We start from the raw sequence: 17,210 nt of genomic DNA, 5'->3' as shown, positions 1-17,210 counted from the left end.
AAAAAAAGAGGGAAATTATAAATCATGGCATTTGTACGTGAAAGCTACTTGGCGAGCTTCAACTTGAGGGAAACCACACGAGTCTCGTGAGTCTTGTAAATGTGGACCAGCGACTTTAAGCAGAAGTCGGAGGCAAGAAGACCTGAGGAAACCGAACCAACCATGCTCGTGCCACAACTTTATGCTACACTTTACGCTCTAATTATTAGCCCAAAGCACTGTTGTTTGAACACACTGCATGGTATTCTAATCAGTGGCAAGTGTAGGGAGTTGAGGCAGACTGACCTGGATCAAGCACTCGAGAATCTGCCAAGCATGACGCCACTGATTTGTCCTACTCCCGAATTCTGGGTGCTTTTGCAACTTACTCCAAGTCCCATGTTTCATTAACTTCAATGAAAAATGTCGGGCTATACAAGTACGATGTAAATAAAGCCATCAAACTGTATACGGAAAAAAATCTCACGTAAGTGATTTCACTAGGCGATGACATCAGAAAGCAGTCCATTCTAAGTGGACTGTGCCTCAACCTAAAGCTCAAGACCCGCCTGACATGTCCTCGCAGTTTCTTGATCATCACACCATCTTCCTATCTCGGTATATCAATCAACATTTCATTGGCTGCCCCGTGGGTGCCACATTCTAAAGGCTTGGCTCTCCCGCAATGTGACCCAAGTATTGGGTTAAGTGGCTCAGCCTTGTTGATCTTGGACGTAACGCTCGTCTTACGTAGAGACGCCGAATAGAATGGCATACGAGATACCACTGAGCGATACCTGGTGATTTAATACTTAATAAATCAATCCCGCTTAAAATGAGGCATTTTATTTCCTGACTCCATTTGAATTCGAGCGGGTTGGTTGTTTATTCGGTTGATAACCAGTACTCTCTCCAAATTTAGACAAACGTAAGGAAACACTCAGCACAAATCTTTCAAGTTTCTTGTCATGAAATATTCTGCAACATTCCAACTGCTTGCAGCAGCATCTCTTTTTGGCTCATCTGGAGCACAAAATGATACCCAGCAACCAGGAGACAGCTGTCAAGTAAACACACCCACCCTGAACAACATTCAAGAACATAAGTAACAAACTTAAGGGAATGCAAAGAAACAACGACTGGTTCCCAAACGCCATTTACAATGCCTCAGACTCAGTCTCTGTCCCAGGCTTCAGAGTAAACGACACCTACCCAGAGTCAACTTGGACTTGGACTAGATACGTCAATTGGCACTCGACATTCAATGATCGCCGGGCCATCGCACAAACCATTACTCTTCAGACCGAGTAAATCACCACCATCTCCATGTTCTCGTGTATAAAAGACAACTAACGTGCCTCCTCCTACCAGTCCCATCCAAAACCTCACCGACGCCTCCGCTCTCCCCTACACAGGCTGCGTCGTCGTCTTCAGCGACCTCGGCAGCAACTCCAACTACAAAAACGAAGGCTCGTCCGAAAACGGCTCCTGCAACACCATTCTCACATCCGAATGCCGCACCCACCTCCTCAATACCGTAACCACCAACGCAGCCTCTCTATCCGGCCAAATCTCAGGAAGTCGCAGCAGCTTCTCATGTCTGGAACTCTTCGGCGCCGGCGGGAGTCCGAACAGTGATGGACCATGTGAGGGCCAATGGAGCGAAACGCTCTCGAGCCAGTTCCTTCCGAATAACTTTACTGATCGGACGAATGTTGCTGAGCCAGGCTGTCCGGTGACAAATGTGGGGAACTCGACTCTTGAGGATGGGGTGTTCTTCAGCTGGTTGCAGCCTGGTACGCAGGTTAATAACTTCACATTGTATGATCGTGCGGTGCTGAATGCGTTGCCGGTTTTGACGGTGGCGTGGCTGAAGGCTACGGGTGGTGAGACGGGGAATCAGGTTGTGGTTCAGGGTGAAGGGGGTGCTTGGTTGGATGCGAGGTTGATGTGTATTACAGCGAACCAGACGCAGCCTGGGAGTAGAAACTTGATAGAAGTGGAGAGTGATGAAAGTGGTGCGGTGAAGATGGCTGGTAGTTGGACTTTGATGAGTGCGGTTGCGCTGAGTGTTGCCATTGGATTGGTGATATAGGTAGACTTTGGCGTGGAGATGCCGTGTCATATTGGAAGTTACCTAAATGATATTGAACATCATTCAATTCGACGAGAAGGACCCGATATCATGAGAAACCCACCACAGTGATCACCTTCCCAGGTTATGACTGACCTCATACCCACTTTACTACAATACCTCCTTATGACCAAATTCATTTCCAATCCAAGATGCTGAATATCTATTGCATCATGTAAGAGAGGATATCTGGTCCCGTTGAGCCGGTAACGAGGTCCCGTTGAGCTTCTTCACTGGCTCTATGGAGGACCTGAGGAGCTGAAAAAATTAAGTGAGTACATGACCATTGGCAACGAGGACGATGAAGCTTCGCTCCTTATCTTATTGCCCTACATATATTGACAGGAACAAATACTTCTTTTCTATGGGCCATGCGCTGTTCTTGATCATCAGTAAGAGCCGCGGCTTACTGTTTACATTATTGTTTTGGTCTTGGTTAGCGATGGCAAGCTAAGCGAGAAGTCTGGAAAAGGAGTGAGGCGTAATGAGGATGTCCAGGACGAGGGGACGACAACTTAATCTGATCTCGTTTCGATCTTCGACATGTCATTCTGAGATGCTAGTTTACTTGTTTCCGGATCTCGAATAATCCTGAGCGAGAACTTGCAAATTTCTATTGTGGCCAATCTAAAGACGATCTCATTTATTCGGGATGTAGGTCATCAATCATCGTGGAGACTAAAACGCATTGATGAACGTATTTCATTGAAAATAAGCAATCTATCATTGTAAAACCATCACATTTTGCGCCATCCTGAGAAAATGTGAGAGTAACCATGGGTATCATATAACGCAATTCCTGGGCAAGTAGCCACGCGCCCCAAATTTCAGATCTGCTTTCAGCGCAATTATTGAGCAAAGGAAAGTGCGATAAGTATGTTGCCGAATACAGAGGCAGGAAGAAAATGTTGAACGTAAGGTAGGTCGGTCGATCAGTCGTCCGTGAGATCAATGACAACGTTGCCATCGGCTCCACGAGAAGTTTTGAGAGGTCGTCCACTACCACTACCACTACCGCTAGCCTCGCCTGCCCAGCTTCTCTTTCGTCCTTCTGAGTTATCTTCTGTCTCCGCCTTGATCTCGGCGATTTCTTTCTAGAGAAATCATGTTAGTTTCCGTAGGGTCTCGGTCATGATCATGCCTACCTTCAGATGAGCCAGTCGTGCCTCTGCGCTGATCTTGGCATTGTTACCATTGCTGCTACGAGCACGAAGCGGGGTTGGCACTGGCTCAGGTGATGGTGAGCGAGGGATGATCAACTCGGCCTGAAGGTCCTCTATTGAGGATTAGTCAACACTTCACTAAACAGTTCAAGAGCACAAACCTCGAGAGCGATACTTGAAGACAAAGACGCCGATAGGGTGGTGTGGTCCATCCAGATCCACAGTCTCCTTGGCCGTTCGAGTAACTATTTGTTGCTCTCCATACGACACGCCATGGGAGATAGCCTTGCCTTTCAATGCTTTCTCTGCGACTTCTTCAGGAGGTTTGTGTTGTGCCAAATTGTAGTTTCCAACAACTGGTGGGTTCGAGTCTCTCTGGACAGCTCTGTGAACCGAAACCACAATCTCACCGATACCTGCCAGCGCCTTTGCATCTTTCTTGACACGGCTCGAGTCAGGATCGTCAACTGTCACAACAATTAGTAGTGTACACTTAGCATGAGGCTTTGTGAGACCGACCTTTCTTGATGCTGCTGAATTTCAGGGTTCTGCTAGACAACTGGGTCGGACTGATACGATCGAGTCTTGCAGTGATGAGTTCCATATAATAACCAGAACATCTGCCAAACCAGGCATCCGTGCACGTAGCTTGCGCAATTCCATGACCATCAACGTTTGCCTTGAACGCAAGGCTTTGGCAGTCCATCCTGTATGGATGCTTTAATACAAGCCGAATTCGAAACTCGGCGTTGGTCTTGCACTCGACAAACTTCTGCGATCGTTGTCCTTCCGGCAGATGTGCAAATTTGCTTTGGGTGAAGTCGCCATCGTCATCGTACTCGGGAAGGTCTTGATTGAGGGACTGAATAGTGACCTCGAGGCCAGGAACGGCTGGGAGGATCGCCATTTTGGAGTTGAGGCTGAGAAGAAGGAAAGTCCCCGATGGCTCGAAAAAAGGCACGCAAAAGTCGGTGATACAGGAAAATTGGAAGTAAGAGTGAATAAGAGTGAATAAGAGTGAAAGAATGAGAGATAGGGAGAGATAGGGGGAGAGAGAGGGAGAAAGAGAGAGAGAGCGCGTGTTCAGAAGAACAACATTCTGGGGTCTCCGCCTTGACGAGGCTGAAGATCGGGATGGACCAACAGGGCGGCCGAGGACCCGCTCTTGACTCCATGCCGCCTACGCTAAGCCCTATCTAGCATTAGTGCAAGGCATACCTAGCTCGACTTCAAGAAGTTGAAAATCCAGAATACTTCATCGTCCATAACCCTGACGTACCTAGGAAACTACAGCTCAAAATATGGATTCTGGACGAAAAGCAATGATGGCTGGTCGCGACGCGCCTGCGAGAGACATCACGGCACCACGGCGAGATCAGTCCGCGCGTGTATCGAAACCATCGCGACCACCAGGAAATCGGCCAGCAGACAACCGTTCTCGAAACAATCAAAGCTCCCTCGAAGATGAACAGTCGCGCAAGTGGGTTTCGGAGGAGGACAGCTTTGTGCTCAAGCAGGCGAAGAAGAAGGCCGACATTCGTGTTCGAGAGGGAAGAGCAAAGCCAATCGACTGGTTAGCAGTCATCCTACGAGTGATTGACCCTGATCGCGACCTACTGGATGAAGACGAGGAGGAAGTCCAGCACGATGTGGTTGATCCCGAGGGCGTTTTCGAGGGTCTCAACGATGCACAACTGGTCGACTTGGACAAAGACATCGCATCATACCTGGCGTTGGAGAAAAATAAGAAGAATCTGGACTACTGGAAGACTATGCAAATCATCTGCAATGATCGCCGCCAGAAGTTGAAACCCCTCGGTCCGGAGGAGCGTGCCGTTGGATCTGTTGCCTCAGACGTGGACAAGCTATTGGGTCCCAAGACTTATGAACAATTAGAATCTTTGGAGATTCAAATCAGAGCCAAATTACGGTCAAATGAACCCATCGACGTGGATTACTGGGAGCAATTATTGCGAAGCCTGCTGATTTGGAAAGCAAAGGCGAAGCTCAAAAAGGTCTACCAATCGGTAATCGATAGCCGCTTGGAGACACTACGGAGAGAACAGCAAGACGATGCCGAAGGAGTGCGGTCGAAAATGCAAGATTTACTAGGCGATCCCATCCCGGTCCTTGAAGAAAGTGCAGAGAACCCGACCGCAGGTGCGGATGTCTCACAAATTGTCCGACGACAATCCACTTTCCAGTACTCGTCAAAATATGACCCAGAGCCCCTGTTAAAGCTACATTCGGAAGACAAGTCGAGCGAAGTCTTAGACGAGTCAGCATTTTTACAGAGGATTGCTGCAGAGCGCCGCAAAGTGTTGAAGCTTGGATACGTTCCAATGAGACAGGCCAATAATGAGAAAGGCGCGAGCTCAGCTAGCAAGACAATTACTACATCAACAGTTAAAGTACATCCTCCTGGAACTCAACGATTCTCAACAGCTGTAAACGAAGACTTTTCGCAAGCTACCAAGGCATTGTACGATCGAGAAGTTGCTCGGGGAGTCGATGAGGACGAGGAAATCTTCACGGGAGAGGAAACAGTCGCAACAACTTCGAAGCCACAATGGGCCGACAAATACAGACCAAGAAAACCTCGATACTTCAATCGTGTGCAGATGGGTTACGAGTGGAACAAATACAATCAAACTCATTACGACCATGACAATCCCCCACCAAAAGTTGTTCAAGGATACAAGTTCAACATCTTCTATCCAGACTTGATTAACAAAGCCAAGGCTCCGACGTTCAAGATCTTCAGAGAACATGGTAGAAAGCGCGGCGAGTCTTTCGCTCCAGCTGGTGAAGAGGATACTTGTCTGATTCGATTTGTTGCGGGACCACCATATGAAGATATCGCATTTCGAATCGTGGATAGAGAGTGGGATTACAGCGCGAAGAGGGATCGTGGTTTCCGAAGCAGTTTCGACAAGGTACGCTTATTTCTTTGCTACAAACACTCAGCAAGCGCGCGTGTCAATGATTCCCCAGACACCCCCATGCTGCTCGCACCCTTGACCTGGAAAATAATTATCACACAGGGCATCCTTCAACTACACTTCCAATACAAGAAGGTGAGCATCAATCATGTGCATGTTCTTGTACCTTATTTGCTGACAAGTCATTTAGATTTACTACAGAAAATGATCGATTGTTCAGGAGGTGCCTATGCAGGGAAGGGAAGCACGGATATCGATTTGGGAAGTAGAATTGTCCACTAGGGTCAGAAATACAACTTCTCACTGAAACTTTTATCCTAGATGAAGCTACATGTCATGTGTCGCACAATTCTCCCCTTGCACACCACCGTTTCCCCCGTGGCCGTTGCGTTGCAAGTTTGTGCACCTGGCACCCTCAGTGCAGCGCAGCAGAGAAACCGTGCGTTGACGGAAAGGAGGCGATTCCACCCCGCAATGAGATTCAACGTCCTCCGCCCACGTTGTCAGACTCTAGCCATGACTTCAACTGGTAACTGATAGGAAATATTGACACACTCCCCACATTTCCCCTGGTGTAGCTTGATTGCGGCCAGCCACCTACCTGCCCGCTTCACCCAAGATCCTTGTGAACAGAATTTCATCTTAACCTGCTTGCAGCTTTCTTATCACTCCCCATCCAATCATCAGAAAGCTGCACGCGGAATCAGACCTGGTGTCCAGACGGGTAGGTGACGGCAGCCTCTGAGCCTCCCGTTTCTTCTAGAAGCAAGTTCAACGGATGCCCGATCAGGAAGCGTCTTCTTTGATAGCGTGGCCCTTTTGCACAAGATTCAAGGCTGTTCAGGGCTTACGGTGGAACCAGGAAGCTTTTCTCCTGCTCATACTGATCACCTTCCTTCCACTTCGTTAGTTTAGCGGCATGCACGTAACCATGAGCCGAGCAATGGACACAACATCTGCATCCACAGCAGCTGCATTTCTGCAGCCTCAGTACCTCAGTGAAGCGTTTTCTTCGCTCACAGAAGAGCAACTGATTGCTTCCAGAGCCTCTCCACAGACGGTAGACCATTCCATTCAGTCCTTCTCTCATGTCACTCTCCGCTCAAACGGGGCTTGCACGACAGATCATGAGCTTGTACCCATGCGTTGTCAGCGCAGTCCTGCATGCTTCTCTATGACCTTGTCCTGTCAGAAGCCGCCGGGGTAGGTATGCTTGGTCGGTCTCAAGAGGCGACAGACACACCAAGTCTCCTATCTCATTCATTCGATATCTACATCCGATCTCCTTTGCTATTCCAAGACCTTCAAATTCTCCGACTCGGATATTTACCTCCATTTCCACCCGTCCCCCTCGTCGTACAATAAGAAGTAACAGCAATCCAATATTCTTTGAACGAGATACCACCTCATCCCTTCGCCACATCACAGGCGGGGGACCTGCTGTTGTTCTTTCTTTATCATTACAGTTCCAGTCACAATGAATTCTGGTTCTTACTACCAGCATCGAACCCAGATGCCGTCTGGATTGCCTGAAGACTTCGAGTATGACGAGAGCATTGATGCCCCAGCGCAAGCGTCTCAATCAATGTTCGCCTCCTGTGATGGCCTCCCCCGGACACCGTCTCAGCAACTGATGAGTTCGTCTTCTCTGGCATCTAACATTCTGGGCGAGAACAACAACTTCAATCTTCATCAGCCAATGCCAATGCCAATGTCAATATCCATGGCGAACTCCTCTATGGCGTGGGCAGATCCCAATCAATCTGCCGGAGCTTTCGAGAGTCAAAACAGCAACAATAACAGCTACGGTTATGGCTACTCGCCATCAAACATGGGTGGAAACGAGCACAATGGAACCTTCTTCCGAGGTTATCAACACCAGCAAGAGCAGCTTGAACAGACACCTCGATACATGCCAAACATCTTCAACAACAATAACAATGGCATATCTCCTGACGAGAGCTTCGAGCCTTCATCCTATTTTCTCGATTCCAGCAAACCTGGTATGCAGAACCTGAACAACGGCATGGTCTCTTCATTCAACTACCAACACCTATCGAACACTCGAGATCACCAACGTCTCAGCATTAGTCACAGCCCAGCTCCAAAGCTCGAGCACGACGATGCTATGGACAATAGTCTATCCTTCGGGCGTCCATCTCCATTTGACATGCCGTCGAGCGAGAGTTCAGAAGAAGGCAGCAGCTCCCGCGAGATGACGGCCGTCGAAGTCGACGATCACAATGCTGAAGAGCCATACGCTAAGCTGATCTACCGAGCACTGATGAGCCGTCCCAACCACTCAATGGTCCTCCAAGAGATCTACCAGTGGTTCAGGGAGAATACGCAGAAGGGCAGCGCTGTTACCAAAGGATGGATGAACAGTATCCGTCACAACTTGTCCATGAACGCTGTAAGTCTACTCTCTAATATATTCTGCCTTCTTTCAGAACTGACACTCTCCTCTACCTTCCAGGCCTTCAAGAAGACCGAGCGCAAGACAACTGGTGACGACACCAAGAAGTCTACCGAGTGAGTTCTCGAAGAATTCGCGATCCGAGATGGCGTACAATCAACAACCCGCTATCGCAAAGGTACCGGCGCAAAGAGGTTCACCCGGAACGAGACACCTGCCCACTCTCGCGTCGTCTCAGGTCGCAGAGTAGGCATGTCAGCCAAACAAGTTCAAGCGCAAGCCAAATTACAGCACCAGCAGCGACAAAGAAGCGGTGTTATGATGAAGTCGGGCGACGAGCGAAGAGCCAACCACCCCACGCGGGCAACTCAGCGCCTCGACAACACCAGAAGATCAGAATTCCATCAGCAGACCCGGTCACAGATCTCACAGCGCCAAAGATCTCCCTTGACGCCACCCAGCGCGGGCATCGTCGCCTCTCCCGGCCATGGCCCGTATCCCTTCTCCAAGACCGAGCAAATCGACATGTCGTATGATGACCTGTATCGTTTTGAGGATGTACAAGGAGTCTGTATTGATGACGGAAGTCCCCTCTTCAGAAACGTTCCCGAAGCCCACTTTCAGAGCGGTCGAACCATGCCCAATCATCGCTTCTAAAGATGCTAGCATCCGGGTAACCGGTGAGGGAGGCTGGTTCTTTGTGATGTATCGTGTATAATGGAGGAGGTCTGCCTTTTCGGTACTAGAGGCATATTTCTACTGTTTCTTCATCAAACAAAGCCTCCTGTACAAAGAAATTGGCAGTGATGGCAGAGAATTTTGGTACTTTTGCGTGGAGTAACGACTTTGATGGTTTGCTTGTTGCTGGTTATTCTTGTATCGTATCTGTCGGTGTCTTCGCCGAGTGGGGCCTTGAAGCAGTTCGTGAGCATAAGGTAGCAGACATCCTCTTTTGGACTTGAAGTATGCAGGGTGTAATTGCTTGCTTGATTCGTTCTGAACGTATCCAGCTAGTTTTAAGAAGATCCAGAACGATACCGGCGTTCCACCACAATGTAATATGATATGTCACATCTATCTTGACCTATTCCTATGGAGGTGGCATACCCCCAGCTTTGTAGGTGAGCGTGAAGAGCGTTGTTGAAATGACAGTGGCCTGATCCTTCTGCACCTCGAGGCCTGTGACAGAGCTCGTTCGTACCCACTGCACCAACTCATTTGCAAGCATACAATAGGATAAGCTTGCAATGTGCTCCAATTTGCTCCAGGAAAGTGATTTTAGCTTTTTGACGGGTTGGGAGGCGAGCAGCGGGTTGTCCAGCCCATCAACCAACCTTTGGTCTTCAGATATCAAAGGGGCTTGGAAGTAGCTGTTGAGTTGTTGAACGCGAGGCTGGTGAAGTTTCTCGCTCAGTATCAGACAGACGGGACGTGAAGTAACACAAAGTGCTCTGCAACGGTCCAACGGAACGTTTTCTGAGCTTCCGCTGCACGCCTTCTGCACTGCAATGTTGACAGGTGGGCTACTGGCGGTGATCCCACCTCCACTTCTTCAATAACACTTGGCGTCTAAAGCTCTTGAGTGATCACACGGGTTTGCAAGCCACTACTCCTTTCGGACCAGCATCAGACACTCGGCGTGGGGGACCCCTTGCTCTTCCTTTGTGCAATTCGCACAAGCTTATAAAACCATTATTTCTCATGTATCTTGACGTCGCCTTTTCAACATGTCATCTTTTGTGCTGTACAGTACTCGGCTTCAGCTCTCGCAAATGTTTCCCTATGTCGAAGGGTAACCGAGTATAGACCGGGGCTCATGCAATAAGACCTGAGAGAACGCAGACTGGCCGCTGAAGCCCCCCATTCCCAAGTTTTCGGCGAACCGGCTACCGGATTTCAGATTTGTGTCCCAAGTTGCTGCGTCGTATGAGAGCGAGAACGAGATCGATCGATGAGATCTCGATACTTTGGCGCGAGGTGGCAGTCTTTATATCCAACAAACGGGATCACCTATATAACCCCAGCTTATATTGAGAGCTGGAGATCCGTGGGGAACGTAAACCTAAAAACAACGACTGGCGTCTCGATGGTACAGGCTAGCCTGGGCTGCTGCACGACTTGTACCCTTAGACTTGCCACCATGTGGAAGCCAATAGATATACGGAACAGTCCTAACTCTTACAGACTTGTGCCTCTTTGCTGTGTGAGAGCATGTTAGAGGCAATAAACATGGCAAAAATCAGCAGTCACCTTGATCTTCTGTCGTTCTGTGGGGGTGTGCGAGAGGCTTGCATCCGGGGGTCATGAGCAACATCCGAACACTTCCGCTTATTTCATTCTTTCTCGGAATAGGCTTCCCGGGCTGCATAGCATATCTTGACCGCATGGGACGGGCCGTTCTAGAAAAAGGATATGCCCCTTGATTTCAGACTCAATTCCGGAATCTGTAGTGGCGGATCCACGAACTCGGTCATGGCGTTTGATGTCTCAACAATCGCGCATGTCATCCCTCAGCTCCTGTTGGTTCCCATCGACCTGCTTGAATGAGATACATACATGAATGTGATTAGGTCGGCCAGTCCAAGTCCTACTGCTGCAGTTGAAACCTAATGTGAAGACCTGCGTACGCATTATGAGATGCTACCAGCATTGATGCTGCTGAGCCGCTTCTCTGCCTCAGATTGAAGTCGATGCGTGAAAATAATCAGATTTGTAAGAGATAAAAATGACGGCAAAAGAGCTCCAACTACCTCCATGTCTAAGCTACGAAAGATCAGAACATGGGACAACAACGAGGGCGATCAACACCTGCCAACTTGTTGAGGAGAGATTCCGAGACCTGGCGTAAGTCCTCTAAGAATCCCAAACAGCGGCCAAAATTCGCCTCGACCAATCGATGGAGGCTTTATTGATTAACAGAATTGCAAACATAAGTTTCCGTATACCACTCGGATCTCGAAGTTGGTCGTAATTGCAACAATTAACCGGAATCAGAAACACCAATGTGGAAACTCGAATCTGCCCACTCTACCCAAGCAAACAACAGGCTCGTCAATGAATGTGATTCTCAATATGATTGGCGTTGGGGGTATCAAGTCTGTATAGGAACAGTGAACGCTGTGAATAGGTCATGCGTGCCCTTGGAGTTACACGACAGGTGACGACAACGTGACAGCGAACACAGTAATATCCATATTTGCACTTGCTAGCATAGCTGCTTTCGAGAGGGGGTAAATTTGCCTAGGAATCTGCCCGTAGTGAGTCGTAATGCGATAAAGGAGCTTGAAGGAAAATCGAGAGAGGTTTAATTATCACATGATCAGAAAAAGTTTTTTCGGAAGTCGGCTTCTTGGACTCATCTCGGGATTTTCCGTCCGCGAATTCCGAAGTGAGATTGTAGCCACGGAACGACTTCAATTTATTGAAACTTTACTGATCCCGCTATAAATCTTGTGATGTTTGCTGCAGTCCTTCTACTGTCTCGTATCTAGGTTTAGTTTTGAGGTCCAGCGGGTTGGAATTTCGGCCGGATCTTTCTGGTGAACTTCCACCAATCGTCTGAACTCTTGATATTGATCGACAAGGGCAATACTTCGGGTACCTGAGAACAAATGTCTGGGCGAATCATACCAAGCAAATCAAGCTTTTGATGGGGCTTTCAGTGCGGGGTTTGGGGGACAGCCATGAAGCTTGCATCAAAGTTTCGATGGAGAACCTGGGGGTCATTGATTACCCCCCGAAGATTCGAACAGGGTGGTTGGCTGGAGCTGGAAACAAACCCCAGCATAGATTGTCTATCGCCGTCATGACAAGGTATGGCCTTGCAATCCGGAAAAATGGACAGCTTTCATCCTAATGACCGCTCCACCGGTTCTGCAGTCCCAGTAGAATTACAGATGAACTCAAAGAATAAATTCAGGATGATCCCCAATTCAACCGTTCAGCATCCATCGCCTTCTTTGCTGTTTCCTCTCAGCACGAATTTTGAATCCAGCTCAAGATGCGTCTCCAACTGCCAGCACTCCTCCTCCTTGCATCGACAACTCTGTCGGTCGCAAGTCCAACTTGGCAAGCGTTCCAAGAACGGGCACAGAGCTCTGGAGGGAAGCAAGCTCCTCAGCATACCTCGTCTAGACCAAAAATCTCCTACTATCCGAAAACACCTCACAGGTGCCCACCGTCTCCTCCTTCAAGAAACAGGGTTTGTTATGTCAAGAGCCACAATGATGGCGTCAGTGACGATGCGAAATATGTCATGGATGCTCTGCACTCTTGCAACAATGGTGGCCATGTAGTCTTCAAGGAGGGTGTTAAATATACCATCGGCACCGCTCTTGATCTGACATTTTTGAACCACATTGATATTGGTATGAAACTTCTTCACCTAATAAATCTTCGCAACTAAGTTAAGACACCAGACATCCAATCATATATTCAATTTACCAACGACACAACGTACTGGCAAGCCCATTCATTCCCCTTTGTATTTCAGAACGTCACGTCGTTCTTTAAGCTTGGGGGCAACGACGTCAATATCTATGGAGGCGGAACTATCGATGGAAATGGCCAAGTCTGGTATGATGCTTATGCCGCCAACATCTATACACTGCGTCCCGTTTTGATTGGCATCGATGGACTTAAGAACTCGATCATAAGTGACTTGGTATTAAGATATTCGCCCGAATACTACTTCTTTGTGGCAAACTCTACCAACGTGGTATTTGATGGGATCGACATTGCAGGTGGAAGCAAGTCCAAGAACCTGGCGAAAAACACGGATGGATGGGACACATACAGAAGCTCAGACATTGTCATCCAGAACTCGGTTGTCAATAACGGAGATGGTCAGTAGTATGCCAAAAACATCACTAAATCATGCTAACAATTCAAGATTGCGTTTCATTCAAGCCAAATAGCACAAACATACTAGTGCAGAACATGTTCTGTAATGGATCTCACGGTATCTCAGTTGGCTCCCTTGGCCAGTACGTTGGTGCGTACGATATTGTCGAGAATATCTATGTTTTCAACACATCTCTACACAATTCCACTGTAAGTAAATCTATAAGTGTCGACGGATGCATATTCTGACATGATATAGGACGGAGCACGCATCAAAGTCTGGCCAAATTCCCCAACAGCATTCAGTGGCGATTTACAAGGAGGTGGTGGCGATGGCCGAGTCCACAACATTACTTACGACGGAATGATAATTGATAATGTGGACTACGCTATCGAAGTCGACCAATGCTACGGCCAAAAGAACTTAACTCTCTGCTTGGAATTCCCGTCGCCGTTGACGATCACGGATATCGTTTTCAAGAACTTCCAAGGCAAAACAAGCAGCAAATACCAACCACAGATTGGAACATTTGCGTGTTCTAGCGAGAATGTCTGCAACAATATTGTCGCCTCGAACATCGATGTTCTCAGTCCAATTGGTACCGATCAGGCGTACTGCTTAAACGTGGACCAGACAACTTTGGATGTGGAGTGCACCACAGTCTTCAAGGGCTTCAACTAACGGTTTTGAGATAACGGTACATAATTCAAATGGAACACGATAAACGTGCATCTGCAGATTCGAATCGAAATTGTATGCAAGAATGAGGCACTGTGAATTCCAAAGCGTTGTGAAGTGATGAGCAGATTCAAAACTACAATCTACAAAATTGAGGCAAGCAAGACTATGCAAAAGTGCTAATACGATGTACAGGGCCAACTGGGCACGTAGTCGGTAAGGCAAAGATATGCTTTAAAATGAGTTTTTCAGCGGAAAATATACGAAATCGAAGATTGAATGAACGAGGATGTGGACGATACTGCAAGATGAGAACACTGAAGACGAGATGTGATAAAGAGAGGCCGAGACTATGGGAAAGATCTTGTTCTTCAACCCACAGAAGAAGGTTCATATATGCATTGCATAAACTCGAGAAAAAGAGAGCAGCTATCCTGGGATCAACTGCCAACCGAGGGAAGCGCAGAACGCCATGGTCGAGTTTAGCGAGAACTCGCCTCCACAAATTCGAAGTCAACAAAGAACAATTAATGACTAGAAAAACGGTCAAGTCTAATTTTTATTCCATTGCATCATTATAATCAAATCTTCCACGAGAACTATATAACAAAGTCTTAATACAACGTCATCCACACTTAGTCTTCGAGCGAAATGCCGCTCTTTTCACGAGCCGACGTGATTCCAATCACACAACCGTACTTCGGAACTTGCTACGCCATTCCACGACATTGAAACCTCGCGATTTTTACCCACTCATATGCCTTCTGGATCATGCTATTCGGACCTTTATCAGCATCAAGAAAGGGAAACAAAAATCATGAAGTAACGTGACCAAGTATGGAGTGCGGCCGCTTCGTAGAGTACAAGGCTGCAAAGATCCGCCGCTGCCTGTTCAATAACACACTACCAGCACCAACGCATACCTGCCTTATCGTCCACGACATGTCCATGTATATGTATCGCCCGCCCTGAAATGCAATGGATACGTAGCTGTTAATTAAAGATCTGTCGGTACCCGGTCTCAAGACTCCTCCTGCAGAAGAATCACCGCCGAGTTGAGATTCTGCTCTCACTGTTCCACAGCCTCGCCGCTTGCCCGACGCGTCTCCCATTTCACTCCGAGCACAACACAACAGCAACACCCCCCCTCTTTCAACCAGAACAGTAACGGATACCAGCATGGCGTGGTACGCTCTACCACTATCAGCGTCTGCCGGTGCACATCTGCCGCCCCTCCTTCTTTCAACGGCATTCACTGCCAGCTCGTTTACAGTCCACCTTACAGACCTCACGCATATCTGGAGCGAGACTCTCACCCGGGCCGAGATTGTACAACGCAGCAGAGAGGAGGGGACAAGCATCGATCCCAGCGAGACGGGCCAATTGAAAATATTCCTGGAGAAGATCAAGCTCGGCCTTGCAGGTGGGAAAGGTACAACATTAGCTCTCACTATCAACGGCGATCCGGATCGGCCCTCTCTTGTGCTCAGCGTGTCGGTCAATCTCCCGGGCGGACTTCAACCACTACGATGGCCTGTTCGGCTGTCTGCGGCACCGCAGGCTTTGCTGACGAGTCAGTTGACAATGCCGCTGTTGCAAACGCATCATGTACACATGCAGGAGATGGCTGGGCTCATAGATGTGTTGAAAGATAAGGATCATGTAATACAAAAGCTACTGGACAAGCTAGAGGAACAAGGGATTGAACTGGGTCAGATATTCCCGCAGGCCGCAGGGAAGGTTGGACGTAAAGTGGATCGCAAGAAGGCAGAGGAAAAAGTGAGAGGTATTGCTCGATTTGATGTGGATGCTTGGCGGCAAGGACTCGATTGCGGGCAGCCAGAAGAAAAGTCGAAATTGATTGGAGAGGTATTCTCGTCGCAGACAGACAATGCGAAATCTGAATTTCCTGCAGCCAATGAAGAACAGCAAAGTTGGTGGGAAGACATCAAGGGACTGACAGTCCAGCTCGATTCTGGCAAGATATCGACAAAGGGTCCCTCGAAACCCAACAAATCAACACCTCAACCAACATTAAACAAAGACGAAACACAGCAAGAAGATGATGCCTTCCAAACTCAGTCCACTCCACCTCCTGTTGCTACGAGATCCAAACCACCTCCATCCAAATCAGCTCTGAAGTCCACCAAAATAGGTGACTCTACGGATGAAGACGACGATGATCTTGACGGACCATCTCAAAGCTCTAGAGTCCCCGACAGCTTCCCAGCATCACCACCACCTCCATTCTCCAAACCGACCAAGAAACTCGGTGGCCTCGGCAAGAAAAAAGTTGCTCATCAACACTCTCCGCCAGTTGAGTCTAATGATGACGAAGACGAAAAAGGTTCTGCAGAGGAGACCACATCCCGTGAATCTAGCCCAACAAAGCAGAGAACAACATCTCCAACTCCCGAATCTATTTCAGTGCCCCACCGACCCCAAAAGAAGCTCGGTAAATTACCTGGGGCCAAGAAAGTCGCTCCTCCGGCTGAGCCTGAACCAGAACCAGGTGCTGAGCCACAACATTCTTCAACAGAAGACGATGCAGAACCAGAACAGGAGAAAGGAAAAGAACCATCTCTGTCTCCACCACCCGCCCATTCCTTAAAAGCAAAGAAAGGTAAACTCGGCTCCCTCGGCCGGAAAAAGAACACTGTGGCAGCCTCTACGTCCGCCTCAGTCGACCAAGAAGGAGATCCAGACGCGGAACCAGCATCCACGCCACCCGCAAGCACTCCCCCCGAATCGCACCCTGGCTCAAACGCAACTACACCGAAGCGCAAACTAGGCGGTCTCAGAGGAAGCAAGAAGACCAAGAAGGAAGATGGAGTGAAAGAAGAGGAGAGTAGTCAGCGAGGAAGAGGGAGTTCGCCCGTGGAGAAAGAGGTGACGAAAACGCCGGAGCCGAGAGAGACGTCGTTGGAGAGAGCGGATAGGAAGAGAGCGGAGTTGAAGAGGGAGTTGGAGGAGAAGGCTAAGGCGCCGGTGAAGAAGAAGAGGAAGTTTTGAGGAGGGGAGGGAAGGAAGTTGGATATATACCCTTCATACGATG

The 17,210-nt window shown here is 48.5% G+C and overlaps 7 protein-coding genes across 8 annotated transcripts; 6 read left to right on the top strand and 1 right to left on the bottom strand.

Annotated features, from left to right (window-relative positions):
• The first annotated feature begins 442 nt into the window (after positions 1-442).
• On the top strand, positions 443-2,156 carry ONS95_004727 (uncharacterized protein). Its single transcript, XM_058498102.1, has 4 exons — positions 443-466; positions 566-1,046; positions 1,099-1,286; positions 1,351-2,156. Exons 2-4 carry the CDS (start codon positions 948-950, stop codon positions 2,072-2,074), a joined length of 1,011 nt encoding a protein of 336 aa, XP_058351612.1. The 5' UTR covers positions 443-466; positions 566-947; the 3' UTR covers positions 2,075-2,156.
• Positions 2,157-2,797: 641 nt separating this feature from the next.
• Positions 2,798-4,388, bottom strand: ONS95_004726 (uncharacterized protein). Of its 2 annotated transcripts, XM_058498100.1 has the most exons (4): positions 3,796-4,388; positions 3,438-3,743; positions 3,259-3,389; positions 2,798-3,207 (listed from the first exon to the last, which is right to left on the bottom strand). In XM_058498100.1, the coding sequence occupies exons 1-4, from the start codon at positions 4,181-4,183 to the stop codon at positions 3,046-3,048; spliced, it is 987 nt and encodes a 328-aa protein (XP_058351610.1). In that variant the 5' UTR covers positions 4,184-4,388; the 3' UTR covers positions 2,798-3,045. The 2 variants fall into 2 exon arrangements, with proteins under 2 accessions (XP_058351610.1, XP_058351611.1); XM_058498101.1 differs by having other exon boundaries at positions 2,798-3,389.
• Positions 4,389-4,577: 189 nt separating this feature from the next.
• Positions 4,578-6,426, top strand: ONS95_004725 (uncharacterized protein; the record flags this gene model as incomplete). The annotated part of the gene is made up of 3 exons (XM_058498099.1): positions 4,578-6,212; positions 6,321-6,353; positions 6,409-6,426. 3 exons carry the CDS (start codon positions 4,578-4,580, stop codon positions 6,424-6,426), a joined length of 1,686 nt encoding a protein of 561 aa, XP_058351609.1.
• Positions 6,427-7,695: 1,269 nt separating this feature from the next.
• ONS95_004724 (uncharacterized protein) lies at positions 7,696-8,754 on the top strand (the record flags this gene model as incomplete). The annotated part of the gene is made up of 2 exons (XM_058498098.1): positions 7,696-8,631; positions 8,695-8,754. 2 exons carry the CDS (start codon positions 7,696-7,698, stop codon positions 8,752-8,754), a joined length of 996 nt encoding a protein of 331 aa, XP_058351608.1.
• A 132-nt stretch (positions 8,755-8,886) lies between these two features.
• Positions 8,887-9,291, top strand: ONS95_004723 (uncharacterized protein; the record flags this gene model as incomplete). The annotated part of the gene is made up of 1 exon (XM_058498097.1): positions 8,887-9,291. The coding sequence occupies one exon, from the start codon at positions 8,887-8,889 to the stop codon at positions 9,289-9,291; it is 405 nt and encodes a 134-aa protein (XP_058351607.1).
• Positions 9,292-12,634: 3,343 nt separating this feature from the next.
• ONS95_004722 (uncharacterized protein) lies at positions 12,635-14,158 on the top strand (the record flags this gene model as incomplete). The annotated part of the gene is made up of 4 exons (XM_058498096.1): positions 12,635-13,001; positions 13,053-13,478; positions 13,526-13,686; positions 13,736-14,158. The coding sequence occupies 4 exons, from the start codon at positions 12,635-12,637 to the stop codon at positions 14,156-14,158; spliced, it is 1,377 nt and encodes a 458-aa protein (XP_058351606.1).
• A 1,176-nt stretch (positions 14,159-15,334) lies between these two features.
• On the top strand, positions 15,335-17,167 carry ONS95_004721 (uncharacterized protein; the record flags this gene model as incomplete). The annotated part of the gene is made up of 1 exon (XM_058498095.1): positions 15,335-17,167. One exon carries the CDS (start codon positions 15,335-15,337, stop codon positions 17,165-17,167), a length of 1,833 nt encoding a protein of 610 aa, XP_058351605.1.
• Positions 17,168-17,210: the final 43 nt, after the last annotated feature.

The sequence above is a fragment of the Cadophora gregata genome, assembly GCF_030347475.1.
Source record: "Cadophora gregata isolate MNR1 chromosome Unknown scaffold_15, whole genome shotgun sequence".
In the NCBI taxonomy this organism is placed as follows: domain Eukaryota; kingdom Fungi; phylum Ascomycota; class Leotiomycetes; order Helotiales; family Ploettnerulaceae; genus Cadophora; species Cadophora gregata.
The sequence above is the reverse complement of the archived record's forward strand: the minus strand, read 5'-3'. Positions and strand labels throughout refer to the sequence as shown.

Bases quoted from the DNA above. Each gene is read 5' to 3' on its own strand.
- ONS95_004726 (XM_058498100.1), bottom strand. From the start codon at position 4,183: ATGGCGATCCTCCCAGCCGTTCCTGGCCTCGAGGTCACTATTCAGTCC. The intron at 3,744-3,795 runs GTCGGTCTCACA...TTGTTGTGACAG, and splicing joins ATTCAGCAGCATCAAGAAAG to TTGACGATCCTGACTCGAGC. The intron at 3,390-3,437 runs GTTTGTGCTCTT...AATCCTCAATAG, and splicing joins CTTCAAGTATCGCTCTCGAG to AGGACCTTCAGGCCGAGTTG.
- ONS95_004727 (XM_058498102.1), top strand. From the start codon at position 948: ATGAAATATTCTGCAACATTCCAACTGCTTGCAGCAGCATCTCTTTTT. The intron at 1,047-1,098 runs GTAAACACACCC...AACAAACTTAAG, and splicing joins AACCAGGAGACAGCTGTCAA to GGAATGCAAAGAAACAACGA. The intron at 1,287-1,350 runs GTAAATCACCAC...TCCTCCTACCAG, and splicing joins ACCATTACTCTTCAGACCGA to TCCCATCCAAAACCTCACCG.